At 43.4% G+C, this 16989-nt stretch overlaps 1 protein-coding gene across 2 annotated transcripts; it reads left to right on the forward strand.

The window, feature by feature from the left end:
* Positions 1-467: 467 nt before the first annotated feature.
* On the forward strand, positions 468-16161 carry mbd6 (methyl-CpG binding domain protein 6). Of its 2 annotated transcripts, none has more exons than XM_080031153.1 (13): positions 468-636; positions 1583-1818; positions 3363-3502; positions 4241-4343; positions 5398-5569; positions 5880-8228; positions 8829-9820; positions 10139-10247; positions 10416-10561; positions 12841-13602; positions 13773-13825; positions 14042-14108; positions 14362-16161. In XM_080031153.1, exons 3-13 carry the CDS (start codon positions 3387-3389, stop codon positions 14431-14433), a joined length of 4941 nt encoding a protein of 1646 aa, XP_079887279.1. In that variant the 5' UTR covers positions 468-636; positions 1583-1818; positions 3363-3386; the 3' UTR covers positions 14434-16161. The 2 variants fall into 2 exon arrangements, with proteins under 2 accessions (XP_079887279.1, XP_079887280.1); XM_080031154.1 differs by having other exon boundaries at positions 3373-3502.
* Positions 16162-16989: the final 828 nt, after the last annotated feature.

The following is a 16989-nucleotide window of genomic DNA, read 5'->3' on the forward strand; positions in this document are numbered from 1 at the left end:
CTTCTATTAATGATTTAACTACACATTGAAGAAGAATTTGGGGCAAACAGGGAATGTAAAGAGCACCCTGAGCAGCAGTATTTAAAGTGATTGAAAGTAGGCTATATATTTATTTTAAATGTCACTTTACAAACATAGGCCTACTCATTTCTTCATATGGGCTATGAAGGCCTATGTCTTTAGATTAATTTGTGTGTCTTGATAAACTATGTATATTCTGTGGGCTAATATTCATTGTAGACAGGTGCATATGAATCCATCATTGTGACCTGCAGACATATGCATATAACTCGTGCCCGTCACTATTATCATTATCATGTCCTCTATCAAGGAGCTCCGCACTGATGTCTGTCTGGAACACTACAAAGGTCCCGGTGCATGTCGGGTACAATACTCCCTGAGCACCGACTGCGCATGCCCGACAGAAAACTCCATTATTTTTTTTGCTCGGAATCTGTAAGAAAAAAAAAAAAAACAGTGGGAAACTGTGAATTTGGGATTACATCGCTCGTAATGGTTGTCGGAATACACTTGAAAGCGAGACGGTTTGGCAGAGCGGAGACCAAAGCGACGGCTGGATAACTGTGCGCCGGGAGCGGGACATCATTCAGTTTTGTTGGGACCCTCCACAATCAAGTAAATTTCAGCCAGTTAGCTCTGCTAGCCTAGCTGCTAGCGTTAGCCCCGAGATCCAAGGCGCAGTAAAATGAAGCGTTATTGCCCTTTGTTTTTAAATCGTGCTGGGAGACGTTGCATAAACGCTGAGAGCTGATGGGTCGCGGTAATACGCGATTTGAATGGCAGAATTATTTATTTTCCGGTTATTTATTAAAGTATCAGCCGTTTCCAAAACATTCTCTGGCTAGTCCGTTAGCTAGCCAGCTAAGTCCTGATTCTCCCGCGAGCCTGGAGAGCGAAGACTCCAAAACTTCGCCAACACAGACCCTGGCGCATAGAAAGGTTGATAGGTCCTGCTAACATCGACCATAGCTTACGGCTGTCACTAATGGTCATTACATGCATACAGTTTATTTTATTGGGAAGCAGTATTGTGCTTGGCTTGTTTCTTGTTACCGTAGCTAACGCGCAAGAGTTTTGCATCGGAGTGTTTTGTGCGCCTGACAGCTGTCACGACAACATAGTACAAAGTAGGGTAGCCTGCTAGCTTAGCTGTTAGCCTAGCTGCTAGCCTGTCGTGTATTAGTTGTGTATTTAGTTACATATTTTTTCCATAGCTGCACACTGCAGATGTGTCGACTTTATCTCAGCTACGACTCGCATAAATATTTTGTTTCAAGCTCCTTTCAGTTCGCTTACATGTTAACGTCTGTGTTGCAGCTGCCTATATTGTGGCTACACATCCAGTAAACCACGGGCCTATCCAAACACACCCTCCCACTTCAAAGTAGCCGCAGTTTTCTCTGAAGTTGTATTCTTTTCGACAGGGAAATGCATCAGTTGTAATCATTTATTTCAAGTAGGCTCGGATCACATCAGTGGCAGGAAAATGTTTATTACATCAGTTATTAACCCTGGCTCTCCCTGTCAGATTACATAATCATTCTCCGCCTCTCTTTTGCAGGCGCTCCATCTTCATTCAAGAGCCTACTCTGATGTGAACTGAAAAATACAATATACCGCTACATCTGCTGGAGTCATCCTTGAAACTGAGGATCTGCCTCCTAGCTGAGGAAAGTCCAGCAGTTTGGGCATCAAGTCAGGTTGTCCGGCAGTCTGTGTGCTTCTCACCCACCAGCATGTACATTGGACAGTGGATACCTTAGCCAAAACAGATCCTGGCTTCCCAAAGATGACAAGGTAATCCAAATATATGTTTCGGTTATTCGTTTTTTATTATTATACTTTGATATTTTGCCATGTCCACGAGCAGTGGTGATAAGTTAATTTGTTATTAAGTTATGACAATAATAATAATAATAATAATTGATAAGATTTATATAGCGCTTTTTTGGAGGTCACTCAAAGATGCTTAACATCACATAGAATATACAATTGGCCTACATTATAAAACAAAAAAATTACACAATTCTGCATAGGCTTGAATTATCCTCAGTCCTGAGATTTAAGGAACGTAAGAAGACAGCTGGAAAATGAAATCTCTGTATCTTATTAAAATACTGAAAGTTATTTAATTATCAGCCCTTATTTTATGCATTCCTCAATTTCCTTTAAACTCAAGATGATTTCCTCGTGGTACCAAAGTTGTATTTTTATAATGTTTAGTGTAATCAGATGAATGTGGCTCACACATTTGGCATACAGGTTGCTTTAATTAGAACCTTGACTTCCTCGTTCCTTCATCCATTTTATGCATGCAATGTTTACTTTTTTAGCGACTCATGATGAGGCACAACAAACTGCACTAATAACAAACAACAAACAAATATTGCTGTTCATTTATTTATTTATTATTCTTTCGGACAAATACACACAATACACAATTTTCTCTTTGACATATTCATACATATTTCTTTGTGTTATGCTGTTGCGCTGGGTTTGGAGTATATTCTGTGGTTGGGAGCCTTTGCTGACGTTGGGCTTTTAAGGCCAGGACACACCAGTCCGACACGTTCCGACTACCCAAAAACTGGAGTCGCCGTTTCAGGAAGCTCCAGTCTTTCCGTCGCGGCCATTAAACACACCGAGACGACTGCTTATTTTCCGTACGCTCTGCGCTTGCACAACAGCAGGCGGCGCTAATCTGTATTGTGGCCCGAAAAAATACGAAAGCCGGAAATGATGGGACATCTCTCTAGAGCATAAACATAGATAGAAATACGTATTTATATTTATGGACCATAAGAGCACAATTTTTAGCAGAGAGTGTCGAGCATGGAGTCGAGCAGTCAACAAGGGTTGATGCATGTGAGTACTCGCAAAACGAAACGAACAAACACATTAAAACGATGGCTAGCTGTTGTTAGCTGTTTGTGCTACCCGCCTCACTTCCGGGCTTCACTGATTCGCTAGCCCTCCACCAATCAAATTGCTCCAAATGAAAGACGGTCGGCCGCCGATTGAACATGTTCAATCGGCGCAAAACAAGCCCGACTACCTCTACGTCGGCCGACGTCACGGCACACACCAAACAGATTCGTGTCCCGACCCCCTACCGACACTAAGACGGCGATTATCTGGCCGGTGTGTCCTGGCCTTTAAAATAAACCTCTCTTGACAATTAGACCATGATGTGGACTTTTCAAATACAGAACAATGATTTTCCAGCAAAAGGAATCTTTAATATGTGACGTGTTAATAAAAAAAAGATGGATCTTTTAAACACATTTAACTTAATGTTGTGGGGTTAAAGTTTTTATTTTTATTATTACTGCTTTTCCAAGGTGCTGGCAGGCTGTAGCTACAAAATGATGGGAGGCAGTGAGACTGTAAGTGGGGACAAGGATGGGGTCCACACCACTGCAATACATGTCCCCATCGGCTGGCAAAGGAGAGCGGAGGGAGGACGGGTGATCTATGTCAGGTGGGTTGGCTGAGCTGGTTCAGTTGAATACAAATAGCATATGCAGTTGTATTTCTGTATACATGTATATGTGTGAGCTTAACATTTTATTCTGGAGAAATGGGAATGTTAGTTTTGCCAATGTATTTAGAGAGATATTAACCCATAGACGACTGGGGCTTCCATGGTTTTGTTTGACAGTTGCATAATGGATCAGGATCCCTGCCTATTGAAAGAAAGTGATTAATAATGAGATGGATAGTGACAATGTTTAAGCAGTTTGTGTATGATACAATCTGGATTTGTCATCTAACTAATTTTTAACTAGCAAGGTAAGTAAACAGTTTCTGCAGAAATACATAAAAGAGGATGACAATCACGTTGAAATCCTAAACTGTATAATGTTTGTTTTTAAATAGGCAAATATTTAAAAAAAATCTGGGCTGTATTGCATCTTTTCTTTTTCACTTGACCTTAGTTGTTCAGTTTTGAGAGGTATTTCTCATTCTAGCTGAACGTTTAAGGGCTGTATTATATAATCTGTTCTTAATTTAGATTTCAGGAGGATTTAAAGAGAAATCAAAAAATCTATATGCATTTCAGATGACCTTGATTAGAATTGAATTAAATAAGGGTATTACAATGAGTGATCAGCTTTGAGACTTTGAACTTTGTTGTGCTTTGAAGATATCTTTGTTCACATCTTTTCAGTTTGCTTTGAGTTTGCTGTTACAGTTTGTCCCGGTCTTCTCTCTCTAGTCCCAGTGGCACTGCCCTGTCCTCACTGGACGAGGTCAAGACCTATCTGGTGACCGATGGAACCTGCAAATGTGGTCTTGAGTGTCCACTCATCATCCATAAGGTATATTATTTGCTCTTTTTGAGTTATCAGTGTTAAGTTACTATGTGCGTTTATACAGATATTTTAACCGCATGATGATGTTCGTTTAACCTCTTCAAACTCAATTGACCAGTGCGGTGGCTTTGTTTTACTGGTGTATTGTTCAGACACTGAGATTGATACATGTTGTTTGTATTGCAAGGTTTTCAAATAATGTCGACATGTTGCAAATAAGATTTAAAAATAGAAGTCTAATGAAATACTTTGCACTTAAGTAGGGCCCTATAAAATCCATTTTATTTTTTTCCAAATTCCATAATTTTTTTTCACAAATTCAGTTTTTTCCATTTTAATCTCATGATTTCTGTTTTTTTTACAATTAACACTCATTTCATCATCAGAATGAGTGTCTGTTGTGCGACGGAGAGCTAGTTATCATTAGCATCAGCGTTAGCCGACATTACGACAACAGCTGAATAATGTAACACATTACACAAGTTACACTACATGAAAACAACGGGCTGTAGACGCTAGAGTTATAATTGCGTGTAGGAAACATTGTTGAGACTGGAATTACGTTCCATAATACAACACTCCCTTAAGCAATGGCTGAATATAAGACCTCCCTGTGCTGTGTATCTGCGGGAGCGAGTGGCATTAATAACTTAAAAACAGTAAACGTTTAACATGATTACGTGCTTTTAGATGCTTTAATCATATGCCGAATTTATAAACAGACCATATTATTAACAATAAATTAAGTTATGTACATGTCAAGAGTTACGTGTATGGATAAATTAATAAGTAAACATTGAATAGACAGATTTGTGACAGGGGTTTGGCGCCGTGTGTTACATTACCGTTACTGCAGCCAGGCTCTACTTTTCACGGCAGTATATTGGTCTTTAGATGTCGCCAAACCAAAATTCCTCCCTAGTTCTACTTCAACCGTGTTGTTTCCCTTTGCCTTGGAAATTGAATTTCACCAAAATATTGCGTTATCGCGGAAATCATAGGGCCCTACTTAAGTTCTCTCTTAGTGTTGTCTAATCCTCTTTTATCTACTATTCTGCAGGTTTTCAACTTCACTTTGGGAGTGAAGGTGGAGCAGCACAGCCAGCCATTAGGCAAAGCAGAGCAGGACATGACCAAACTGTGTAACCACCGCAGGAAAGTGGTGGCGATGGCTGCACTGTGTCGGAGTATGCAGGCCTCACAACTGCCCTTTGCCAACCTCCATCATCCAGGTAAATCAGTTAACTATAAACCCTAAAGAAATCTTTCTAATAAGATTTTTTTTAAATACTTAGTTCTACAGATTTACTTAACAGATGCTGATCAATATCACAGGAATGTTTTGGTTTCAGATTCAGTATGGATAGTCTCTTTGTCTCCAGTTTTTCGCTTGATCTACTGTTGGTATGAGAATAGCTCCCCTGTTTGAATGTTCATTCTGTTTTATAGACTGTATACAAGACTCTTTATGAAAGTAAGTAATGCTCTCATATTAAAGTAACAACCATTTAGTAAATGTTTTTTGTGTGTGTCCGCTTTCAGATATGAGCGGTGGCATGGACAGCCACGAAGACGAGGACCATGCCGTTTACTATCCTAAACTGCACCCGGCTCCAGCTCGACCCCACAGCAACCTCCACTACCCCAACCCCTGTGCCAGCCCCAAATCCCCCCACCAGTTTGTTTACCCCTACAATGGTTGCTCCTCTGTCCTTCACGCAGGCACAAACTCCCACCATCCCCTGGAGGCTTTGAGAAGGCTTCACCACAACCACCCTCCTCCTCCTGTCCCAGCCTCTTCCCCCAGCTCATCATTCCCGGCTTACAGTCCCGCTCAGAGGTCACCCCGGACCCCCAGTCAAGGTCGAAGAACACCCAAGACCCCGGAGACTCCAGGTTCTCCACGTCTGGGGCCCCTCCCTTCCCCTCCACCCTCTTCTTCCCCTATGACCATGGGAAGAGGAGCACAGACTCACACTCACCCTCCTCCGGGTGTCATTGTTGGTGGCTCCCCGCTCTCTCCATCTCCCTCTCTCTCTCCCTCTGTCCACAACATGAACTGTGTGTCTCCTCACCAGCGCTCCCGCCACCCTTCAGCCTCTCCGTCCTCTCTGTCTGATCAGGGAGGAGGACTGATGGGAAGTAACTTGTCACAAAGGAGGAAATCCACCTCTTCTTCTCCACACTCCCCTCTGTCCAGTGGCTCCCCAAACCCCAGTCCCCATTTCCCCAAGTACAAGCTGGAGGACATCTTGGAGAGGTTTAAGAACTCAGGCAACAGCAGCACTAATAACCACCATCTCCTCATCCCCACTAGCCCCACTTTACTGACCAACCAAAGTAGTAGCAGCAACCCTCTTGCTCTCTCCTTGAAGCCCTCAAAGAGCACCATGAGTCCGACTCCCAGCTCAGGACCTCCACCGAATTTTGGTTTGAACTCTGCGGGGCCTTCTAGTTTACCTCTGGGGCCATTTCTTAACCATCACCACCACCACCATAGCCATCAGAGCAGGCCGCCACACCCAGCCTCTTTCCCCGCGAGCAGCCTGCTCTCTGCAGCCGCCAAGGCTCAGCTGGCTAACCAGCTAACCCAGGGCCAGAGCTCAAATGCGACCGGCAACGCAGCAAGCTTGCCCTCTTCTCTGGAGGTCTTGAAAGAGGCGCAGCAGCAGCAGCAGCAGCAGCAGCAGCAGTCGTCTAAGGTAACAAACAGCACTTTACATAACAGCCACCCTCCCTCCTCTATAGCTTCTACTAGGCCCCCCCTAGCCTCCTCCGTCCTCTTCCCTCCATCCCACTCTCTGGGCCAAGCCCTGGCTTCCTCCTTGCCCCACCCGCCTCCGACAACAGAGCGCAATGCGTCGCACAGGAAGAGGCAGCGGCGATCTCCCACAGTGCTCAGCATGCTGAGAGACACCCAGCAGCCTAATGGGCCGCGGAAGACCCCGCCAGGAGACGCTGCGTCAGCAACAGTTATCAACCTATCCTCCTCCTCCTCTACCTCAGCTGTGCAGAACCAGACCGCTGTCATGTTAGAAACCCACCATCATCATCTCCTCCCCGGGCAGACACGAAGGCTCGCCGCTGCCCCCCGACAAATAGCACACCTCTCCAGGCCTCCTCGACAAACCGAGGCTCTGGATTACACTACGGGCGTGGCACCTTCACCCCTCAGTTTAGATCCTCCAACCCAGCCCCTGTCCGCCCTGTTGCACCTGCTCAGTGTTCAGAATGCGCAGGCCATCGCCTCAGCTCAGACGGGCTCTGTGTCTGTGGAAGGAGGGGGACACACTAATAAACCCAGCTCCAGACTGTCCCCTTCTTCTCCCGCCCCTCATACTAACATCAGGCACACACAGACGCCGTCGCCGTCGCCGCGCCGAAACAGTAACACTAATCCTCTAACGTCTGTGTCCCAGCCGCTTTCTCCCTCTTCCTCTAAGTTCAGATCAGTGCAGTCTCCTTCACACCCTCAGTCCACTAAATCAAGTCCTCTACAGAGACATTATCATTCTAGAGGGCTGTCCAACTCCAACTTAGCTTTACACAGCCGCAGCCCATCTCAGTCCCCGACTTCCTCAGACGGACATCACCCAACTGATTATCACAATCCTTCGAAAGACTCTTTTTCCCAGACGCTATTGCGGGAAGCCTCACCACAGGGCACCGTGGCAACGGAGATGGGTAGTAACAGCATATCTACATCTGTGGACCTGAGTCATTCTCAAGGCAGTGTTCCTATGGCGATACCAAGCTCCCCGAAGCCTCTTGATCTGAGCAACCATGTCCTGGCCCTTCTCGCAGCATCTTCCACTGGGCCCCAGGGGGAGGGCTGCCCCTCCGAACGTACCGCTGATGTTGTCATGTCTTCCCAAGCAAATCCCTCTGCAGGTGAGCATAGTTTTCAGTCTGAAGTGTGTGCTCTAACCTTAACCTTTGAACACATATTGAAGTAAAATGGTTTGTTGGGCTTTGCAATATACTGAAAAAGGTCCTGTATAATGCTTGTTTATGTCTGATTTGTATGAACTATTAATATAAACTACTACTCTTTAAATCAGGCTTTACATATGATCGTATTCGTAATTTCCGTGCGACAGGGGGATTAAAACTACACACACAACAATACCCCCTATCTATGCCATTGAAAAGCTCTGGCGGTGGCTAACGCCCTCAATGCATATACCCTGCCTACCATGTAAGGGTACTGTCGGCAGTGGAAACTCAAGCCAAACCTAGGGTTACTGTTCCATACCAAACTGAACTGTACTGCTCAGTCGAAACAAAGCTTAGTGCACATATTAATTTATGTATTATTGCTTGCTTGTAAATATAATGCCGTTTTGTAGCCAACTATCAGTGCAAATTCAGCCACCCAAATTTAATCCTGTATAAACTACTGCATAGACCCCAGCTCAAGCTTGTATAACATGTTGTTCAATGTTTGCTAAGTCAGCTAAAACAGATGTGAACAATTCTTGTCTCCCACAGGACATGAGGATCATAGATTTTTGGACCCCAGGCTCTCCATAGCGACCAAACCTCCAGCAGCCGCCAGCCCGGGACCCACTATCTCCTCTCGTCTGGGGGATAATCACAGTCCTCACGCACCTTCAACTGTAGGTGACTCTACCACTCCCTCCCCTCTGGCAGAGGCTTTCCCCTTCATGAACCAAGAGCAGCTGCTTCAGCTGCTGTCATCCACAGGAGGTCTACCATCCCTGCTGGACCCTGCAGTCCTGGCCTCTTTGCCCCTAGGAGGTCTGTGGTTGGGAGGGCAAAATGCACAGATACCCCCTGCCAATGCTACGCTACATCCACCACAGAATCTGTCTGAGCAGCAGCAATCAGAGCAGCAGCAGCAGTTACTGATGCAACAAGAGACCCAACAGCAAAACCAGGATCAACAACCCAAGCAACAACAGATGAACAACAATCCTCTGTTTCCCTTGTTGCCCTTGTTGAGTGGTGCTCAAGGGGAGCTTCCTCTGAGCCTTTTGGGCCTGCTGAACCCGCTCCCGGCCCCTGCCTCGACCCCTACCCCAGGACAGGAAGCTGATTTAGGGCTAACTGAAAAACCTAGCCTGCAGGCTCTGCTTATGGCGTCATTGTTGCTCGGGCAACATCAGGCATCTTTGTTACCTCTAACTGGACTGGGTCAACTGAGCCAGGTCAGCTTGGAAGTTCCTCTCCAGCAGACACACCAGATGGAGGGCCTCACCCTGGATAAGACCTCAGGCCTCCTAACAGGCCCGGGGCTGTTGGAGGTGGCCCAGAGCCTTCTCCCCATTCCTCCAGGATCTGAGGCCTCTCTCCAAGCCCTGCAGTCCCTGCTCCTTCCTGCTGGTCTTCCTCCTCCCCATGCAGCCTTCCTGCCCCTCAACCCTGCCTTGCTCACAGCCGCCCTGAGCTCAGCAGAGCTCCACCCGCCTCCCCACACCCATTTAGCCCCTACACAGCAAACCCAACATAACCAACCTCAGGTAGGCTCCCCTATCTTCTATAGCTATTTCCTCTAAGCACGTCGTAGTTTCCCTAGAAAAACCTATTGGCTAATTTCCTTAACTGCTCCATAGTTTCCCTGTATTGGTTGGTTGCTGATTTCCTCTTAAAACGCCATTGATGGTTTCCTTTGCTGCTATGAATTTTTCTCTAAACTGTTTTCAAATTAAGCCCTTCTTAAGCTACATCGATTTTTTGGGCTGATTAGTCAGTCAATCTTATGTACTTATTATTACATTTAGAAAGGGTGAAAGCATTTGTCTGGTCTCGTTTCTACTCTACTCTACTCTACTCTCCAGGTATCTACTGATGCTGGTGTTGACACCCTCATCCCCCTATCTCTACAAGGAAAGGACAATCCCATCCTTCAACAATTACTGCCCACTTTGCTTAACCCTGCTTTATTAGGTGAGTAAGGGCCGACCCTTCTTACTCGAGATTTAATTCAGTACTTAAGGAACAATGAAATTATTCTAACAAAAGTGTTTGCTGGCCACTTTCCCCAGTATTTCAACTTTTAAACAGGCATTCTGTAAGCCATTGTTTCACTGCTTCTATGAAATGTGTCTTTTGTAGGAGATCTTTCTGCCATCACAAGCCTCCATAACCTTTTGGGGATTGGAGCTGGTTCCCTCCTCCTGCCCCCTGTCCAGACCTCTGCTTTGGGCATGCCGCTTCTGCAGGGTCCTGATGGAGCCATCAACTTGCTCAACAACATGCAGGTAGGTAGCTGGCATGGAGCTATTGGATAAAGCATATCAAGGTGTTGCCACCTGAACAAGGCTGTTATTACAGATGCAACTGTGATTTTTTTTTTTAAACTATACATTTCTTCAGACAATCCAGGGCTCAACAATAAGGATTGCCCGACATCCCAGGGCAAGTAAAACGCCACGTCGGGCCAGTAACTATGACAACCCACTTGCCCGAACGGGCAACCTGGAGTTTTTCCGAAATTATTGAAAAAAAATTATAATAATAATATTTTTATTTTTTTATAGCGCCAAATAAAATTCATCTATCCACGGTATTTTTTCATATAACTGGTGCTCATTATTAAATAAACGCTTAGGCCTATGTTACTTATCTAATTTATGTGCGAGTAGTTGTGTCTGCTGCGTTGCATCTCTCTCCTGTGCTCCGTTTAGTGATGGGGGGCGGGGCTCCACCACCGAAACACACACACACACACACCCATGACACACACACGCAGATCTCGGCAAAAAACTGGTGCGCGTCTCACACACACTCACACACAGTCAGAGAGATAGGAAAGAGAACTACACGCGTTACGTTGGTGTGACAGAAAGTACAAAAGCCAACGAGTAGGCCTAAATAAGTAGACCCCAGCCATCTGAAAAGCAGCAAAAATATCCGCGTTTTTTAAATGCATCCAAAGTGAATCTAGTAGTAGTTTAGTTAGGATGCTAACGTTAGCTCTGCTGCTAGTAGCCTACTACCAGTTTAATGTGTGCAGGTCAACACAAACATCAGCAACAGTTAGCAGAGGAACATCTCTAAATGGACCAGAGATGTCACTTCACATACCAGGAGGCAGTGGAAGCTTGATACTAGGCTATTGGAAAAGTGTTCAAAACAGCCTGTCCTTAGCCAAAAGTTAAGATTTTGAATAATAATAATAACAAATTTTTTTTAAAACAGATTGTTGTAGGCCTAAAAAAATGTCTTACAGAAAAAAGTTTTAAAGAGTTGCTGTTGTAAAAAGAATAAGGTACAAGAAAAAAACATTTGTGTGACCAATGTTTTTTTTGCATAAAACACATCTCATTTGCAGTTATTGTCGGTTAAGAAACTAAAAAATTACAAATGTTCCAACTCAAATAATATTTGAATAATAGCCTCCACTTTCAGTATGATCCTTAACTCATCTATAACACTGTCCATGATGTGTTTATACATTGTAAATAAAGAGCGAATATAACAAATATTTGTACACCTCTAATAAAAACATTTTTATATAGGGGCCAGTAAAAATTTACTTTGGGCAAGTAGAATTCAGACCCACTTGCCCGACCGGGCAAGTGAAAAAAAACCTTAGCGTTGAGCCCTGCAATCCTAAAGATTGTTACCCGAGTAGAACTGGGCTACTTTGAAGAATTGTTATCTGCTAAAATAAAGCTGATACAGATCGGATCCTCTCCTTTCTGTACTCTACTGTATTTTGTCGACCTCACCCTGCTAGCACTACAGCACTTCCATCATTTGTGACTGTAAGCATTTTGCTGAAAATAAAAGAAGTTGAATGTGCCCACCGGGTTGAGTGACTCTTGGGTTCTGACACCAGGATTGGCAGATAACTCTACAAGTATTCACTAAACTCTGATTCTAACTCTCTTTCTCATATGCAAAAGGCTGTGTCGAAGGTTTTGCTGGTTAAAATGGCCTGAGGTAGATAAATATGAGCGTTTGTCGCTTATAAAGATTGTTGACAGCCAGATATTAAACTTGGCTGTTGGTTGCAGTGTTCTCGGCAAGCAATGAGTGAAGAAAACAGTACAGATTTGAGTGGAGAGTTGGACTGTTTTTGCAGGTCCAATAGAGTGAGACCTCCTCACTCTAGTGGAAGTTCCAGTTTTAAAAACTGCATATTCACAAGTTCAACTTTAATGTATAATGAACTGTAAACCAAGCTTAAGACATTTTAAGTTTTGAACCAGGATCTTCAGTATTTGGCTCAAGTATCTTGTGTAAAAGTGGACCAAAAGTAGCAGTCAACAGCTATTATATCATTGTGTCTGATACATATTAACAAACATTTATATACATGCAAGTATCAGAGAAGATGCTGAAGGTCTGGATCTGTGCACAAAAAACTTTAGAATTGTATAGTCTGTAGCTTGTTACAATATGTGTATTCCAGGAAGTGTGGATAGTTTGCTTTGGAATCAGTGAGAAGAGACATTGTTTGTTGCCTAACATTTATAATGGGTTCACATAGTGTTAATTAGTTTCCCCAACTTTTTATTTTTTTTCCCTCCAGCTAAATCTTGCACCACCCTCAGATGGAGAGAAGCCAGTGTCGTTGCAGGGAACACACAGCCCTGCCCAGCAGGAAGACATTCCAGCCAGTCAGATGGCTCCTGAAGTGGTTCCTAGTCCCCGTCCTGCTCCGGCCGCTCCCCGAGAACACACCCCGACCCCACAGCGGGAATCTGGGTGCAGGTCTGTCATAGACCCCTACACCTCTTTCATGGACACGATTTATACCTCCTTCCTTCAAGTCAGTGCTAAAGAGCAGGAAGACAGGGCCCACATGGGGCCATCTGACCCCACTTCACCCTTCTGTGCCTTACCGCCGGTTTCTTTCCCTATGGAGCACCATATCCCATCCACCCCTATTCCAACTCTGCCCCAGGCAAGTGCCCCCGTCTCCCTCAGCCCACGCCGGGCCTGTTCTCTCCGCAACCCAGACTTATCTCGTCTCAGCCTAGAAGCTGCTGCCCATTCCCCAGCCCAGGGGACGCCCAAGTCCACTGAGGACGGGTCTACATCACCCTTACAGAGAAAACGGCTCATGGTAGAGGGACATTCTCACCACGAGCCTCCTCAGCCGCCCATATACTTGGAGGAGGCTAAGACAGACTATACAGGGCCTTCTGCAGCTGTGTGCCCCTATGTGGAGGCAGGCGTGGATAGGCAGGGGAATCTTTCCCATGCGGGCTACCTCAGTCCCAGGGATGGATGCAGTGGGAGGGCCAATGAGGAGACAGCTGGGACATTGCTGCACACCGAACAGGGAAGGGTATGTACTTAGGTCTGTTTCTTTAAAATAAGAATTTTTTTATACAATTGAGGGCTGAAAAAATCATCCCACTTACACACCAGAATTGCCTGCATGTTGATGCCACTGATGCCTGCATTGGATTTCATAATGATAATTTTGTAATACAATTTCTAATTCTACCTTCCAAGGATCAAGTTGGATCAGCAGGTGGAGCCAGAAGAGGAAGGAAAAGGAAACAAACGTAAGATGTCTTTTTAACAGGTTTTTTCTCAGAAAGGGAATAAATAGATTTCCAGCAAAAATCTAAGTAATCTCCAGTTGTAAGACCTTGCACTATAATGTGCTGTTCATTAAACATGCTTTTTCTGATGTTTCCTAACGACTGTACCATCAAGTAAACTTGGCTGTAGCATGCTATGTTAAATACTAATGGGTTTGTCACTTCTTTATGCATCAGGCTACAGAATGTGTTAGAAGACTTCAGAGACATGGACGCTACAGCACTAGAAGAAACTAAGGCCACGGTAAGACCCAGCTCCCTCTTTGTTACTCACAAACCAATACACTGAATTTGTGTTAGTTTGAGAGGAAGTTTACTGTCTCCAACACGGCACACTTATTTTATTGTGAAGGATGGAAAATAAATGGTATTTGAAGGCTTTGCTTAAGTTTTTGTTCCAACGTGCCTGCTGTGTTAAAATTGTTCCACCACTAAGAGGCTGGAAAGGGATCAGGCTGACATGACTGTAATTCCTCCTTCTCTGTTTCCTATTGCAGGCAGCACTGCTGAAGCCTGAGAGGTCAGTCCGCGGCAGGAGGCGGCGAGGCGCCAGGTCTCAGAGGCAGTGATTGGTGGAGGGAGCTGTGAGTCAGAGCTGTTCACCAATCAAAGGCGACCCTCTCTTTCCCCTCCCATCACCACTGCGTAGACCTTTTTTTCTTTTTCTAATTCAACTGCACTAATATTATGCCATTGTCATGTCAACCATTGTTATGGAAACCACTATGGAAAAAAGAAATGCATAGGAGAGATCTAGTCTGAAAAGTTAATTTATAAAAAGTGAAAAAGAAAATTAAGAGACATTTTTGTGGATGCTTTTTCTCTTACGTCTTCACTTTGGTCTAGATCACAGAATAATGGTTGCTTGAATTTGTGATCAGATCACTTAAATATGGTTGTTGTTAGAATTATATCAATGAGAAAACACAAAAAAAAACAAGAGTACTGTTTTCTTCTCATCAGTGTGTAACTGTGAGTCAGGATAAAGCCCATCTACTTGAACAATGCTCTCTGTTGGAAGTGTGTCTGTACGTGTGTGGAAGTGTGTGTCTTTTTATGTGTGTGTGTGTTGGTGCTATTGCTGAGCCCCTCACTGTCTGACCGTTTATTGAATTTATTTTCCCTTTTAGTAAACAAGACCCTGTCTGTTTGTAAGATGAAGGGCTCTTTGCAGCAGTGGTATTTCAGAAAGTTGTTCAGAAGGTGCTGGAAGAAAAAATAAGAAGGAACATACTTGAGGGTTAACTTTTCTTTCACAATATAAAATAACCTTTTACATGGAACAAGCCAAGGAAAATATTGTGTGCGTCAATGAATCGGGTTGCTTTGGAAGTTTACATCATTCACTAGTTGTCACACTAAAAATGTAATGGAAATAACCCTGTTGATTCCTTATGTCCTGCGAGATATTCCTTATTGGTTTGTACATCACTAATAAGTGTATAAACTAAAGTTATTTTGTACAACTCTTTGAATCATGTCCTAACACGTCAGGGCACCTCAACAGATCAGGAAAATTAAGTTCACCCGACAACATCCGGCTTATGACGTTTGCAAAGGTTCCTCAACAAATCTGGAATCTGGAACAATGTAGAAACACCTTGCATTTCACATGTGGTGTATTTTGTTGCTGTGAAGAATTGCGTGTAGCTGTGGTGTGATGGAGATTATTTAATATCCGTTGACTTAACACGCACCCGATCTCTCACTTTCACTCCCCCAGCCACGAGACAAGTGTCTGGAAGATGTTTTAAATTTTTAAAACGGAACATATGCAGGAATCATGAGTTCATACAAAGTGCAGCACAGTACACTGTGTCCTTTTTGATTGGTTGAATGAATGGCTGGAAATTTAAACACAGAGAGCAAGGGATGTCTTGGATCTGTTGAGTCCGTGTGTTACCGTGGATTTGGAGTAATGTCCACCCTGTGTCACCTCATATCACTGTTTGAGCGCTCCTCCACACATTGCCCCGCCCCAAGAGTACTGGCATCTCTAGCTGTATTTAAAAATAAAAAAAGAATAAAGGAAGTGAAAAAGAAAGCAGATTATGCAATTTCTACACTTGGAAATTTGTACATATGTACAGTTAATGTGTTTTATTTTGATTTTATATTGTTAGAGAAAGAGACAAGAGAGAAAAAACAATGAATTGTGAATTTTTCTGGGAATTGTAATTAAGTATTTTTCTCATTCTACCCCTTGCTTTCAATACTTATGTTTAAAAATACGATTAAATTGTGGACTGTAGCTTTCTTTTTTATATGGGAGTCTCTTTTTTATTTAATATTAAACTATTTACAGAAAATGTACCTTGTGTTGAATTCTGTTCCTAAATGGATGAGAAGTTTCGTGATACAGTTTGTGGGAATTGTGAAAAGGGAATTATAATGAACGTGGCCATTAATCTTTTCCTTGCACCCTGGTTAAAATAATGTAAGTTTACATATTTTAAAATGTTCCCAAGAGAGGACCTGATGAGAGCTTATTGGAAATAAAACTGAGTTATATGACAGTTTAACATTTATTTTTCATTTAAGTAAGGCATTTCCATCAACTACATGTTACTTTCTGAAAAACTATTTAAAAATATTGATCTTTTGTGAAGATAGTGACCTTTAGGAACCCACAATAAGCAAGTTGTGTTTTATGTTATCTTTGTTTCTTTTCTCAGGACATCTTAAAAGATTTCAAAGAAAATTGCATTAAAAGGAGGCCATCAATTCATGTCTGATTCAAGTCATGCATCCAATTTGGATCAGTAGCCTACTGAAAAATGTAATTAAACCAGAGAATCTGCTACAATTTCCTGTAGTTATAATAATAATAATAGTTATTGTTATTATGCGTGTAAGCCCACTTAAATGCAGATCATTACCCATGTTTTATCAATAAGGATCAATACAGGTTTGTGCAGCTTTATAAGTATATCTGCTCACTGTGTATTTGCACTGTTCACTCTTAACAAGTATGAGTTGTGTTTTTCACATTGTGCTGAATCATCCCAGTCTTGGTAATGTTCCATCAAGGTGAGGCCTAAACGGATCTTTTAATCAATAATCTCCACTGCTGCCTTCCCATAATGGTTCCCTTTGACTTCCAAGAAACGCAGTAAGGCATCTGA

Source organism: Ammodytes marinus (assembly GCF_949987685.1).
Source record: "Ammodytes marinus genome assembly, chromosome: 7".
Taxonomy (NCBI): domain Eukaryota; kingdom Metazoa; phylum Chordata; class Actinopteri; order Uranoscopiformes; family Ammodytidae; genus Ammodytes; species Ammodytes marinus.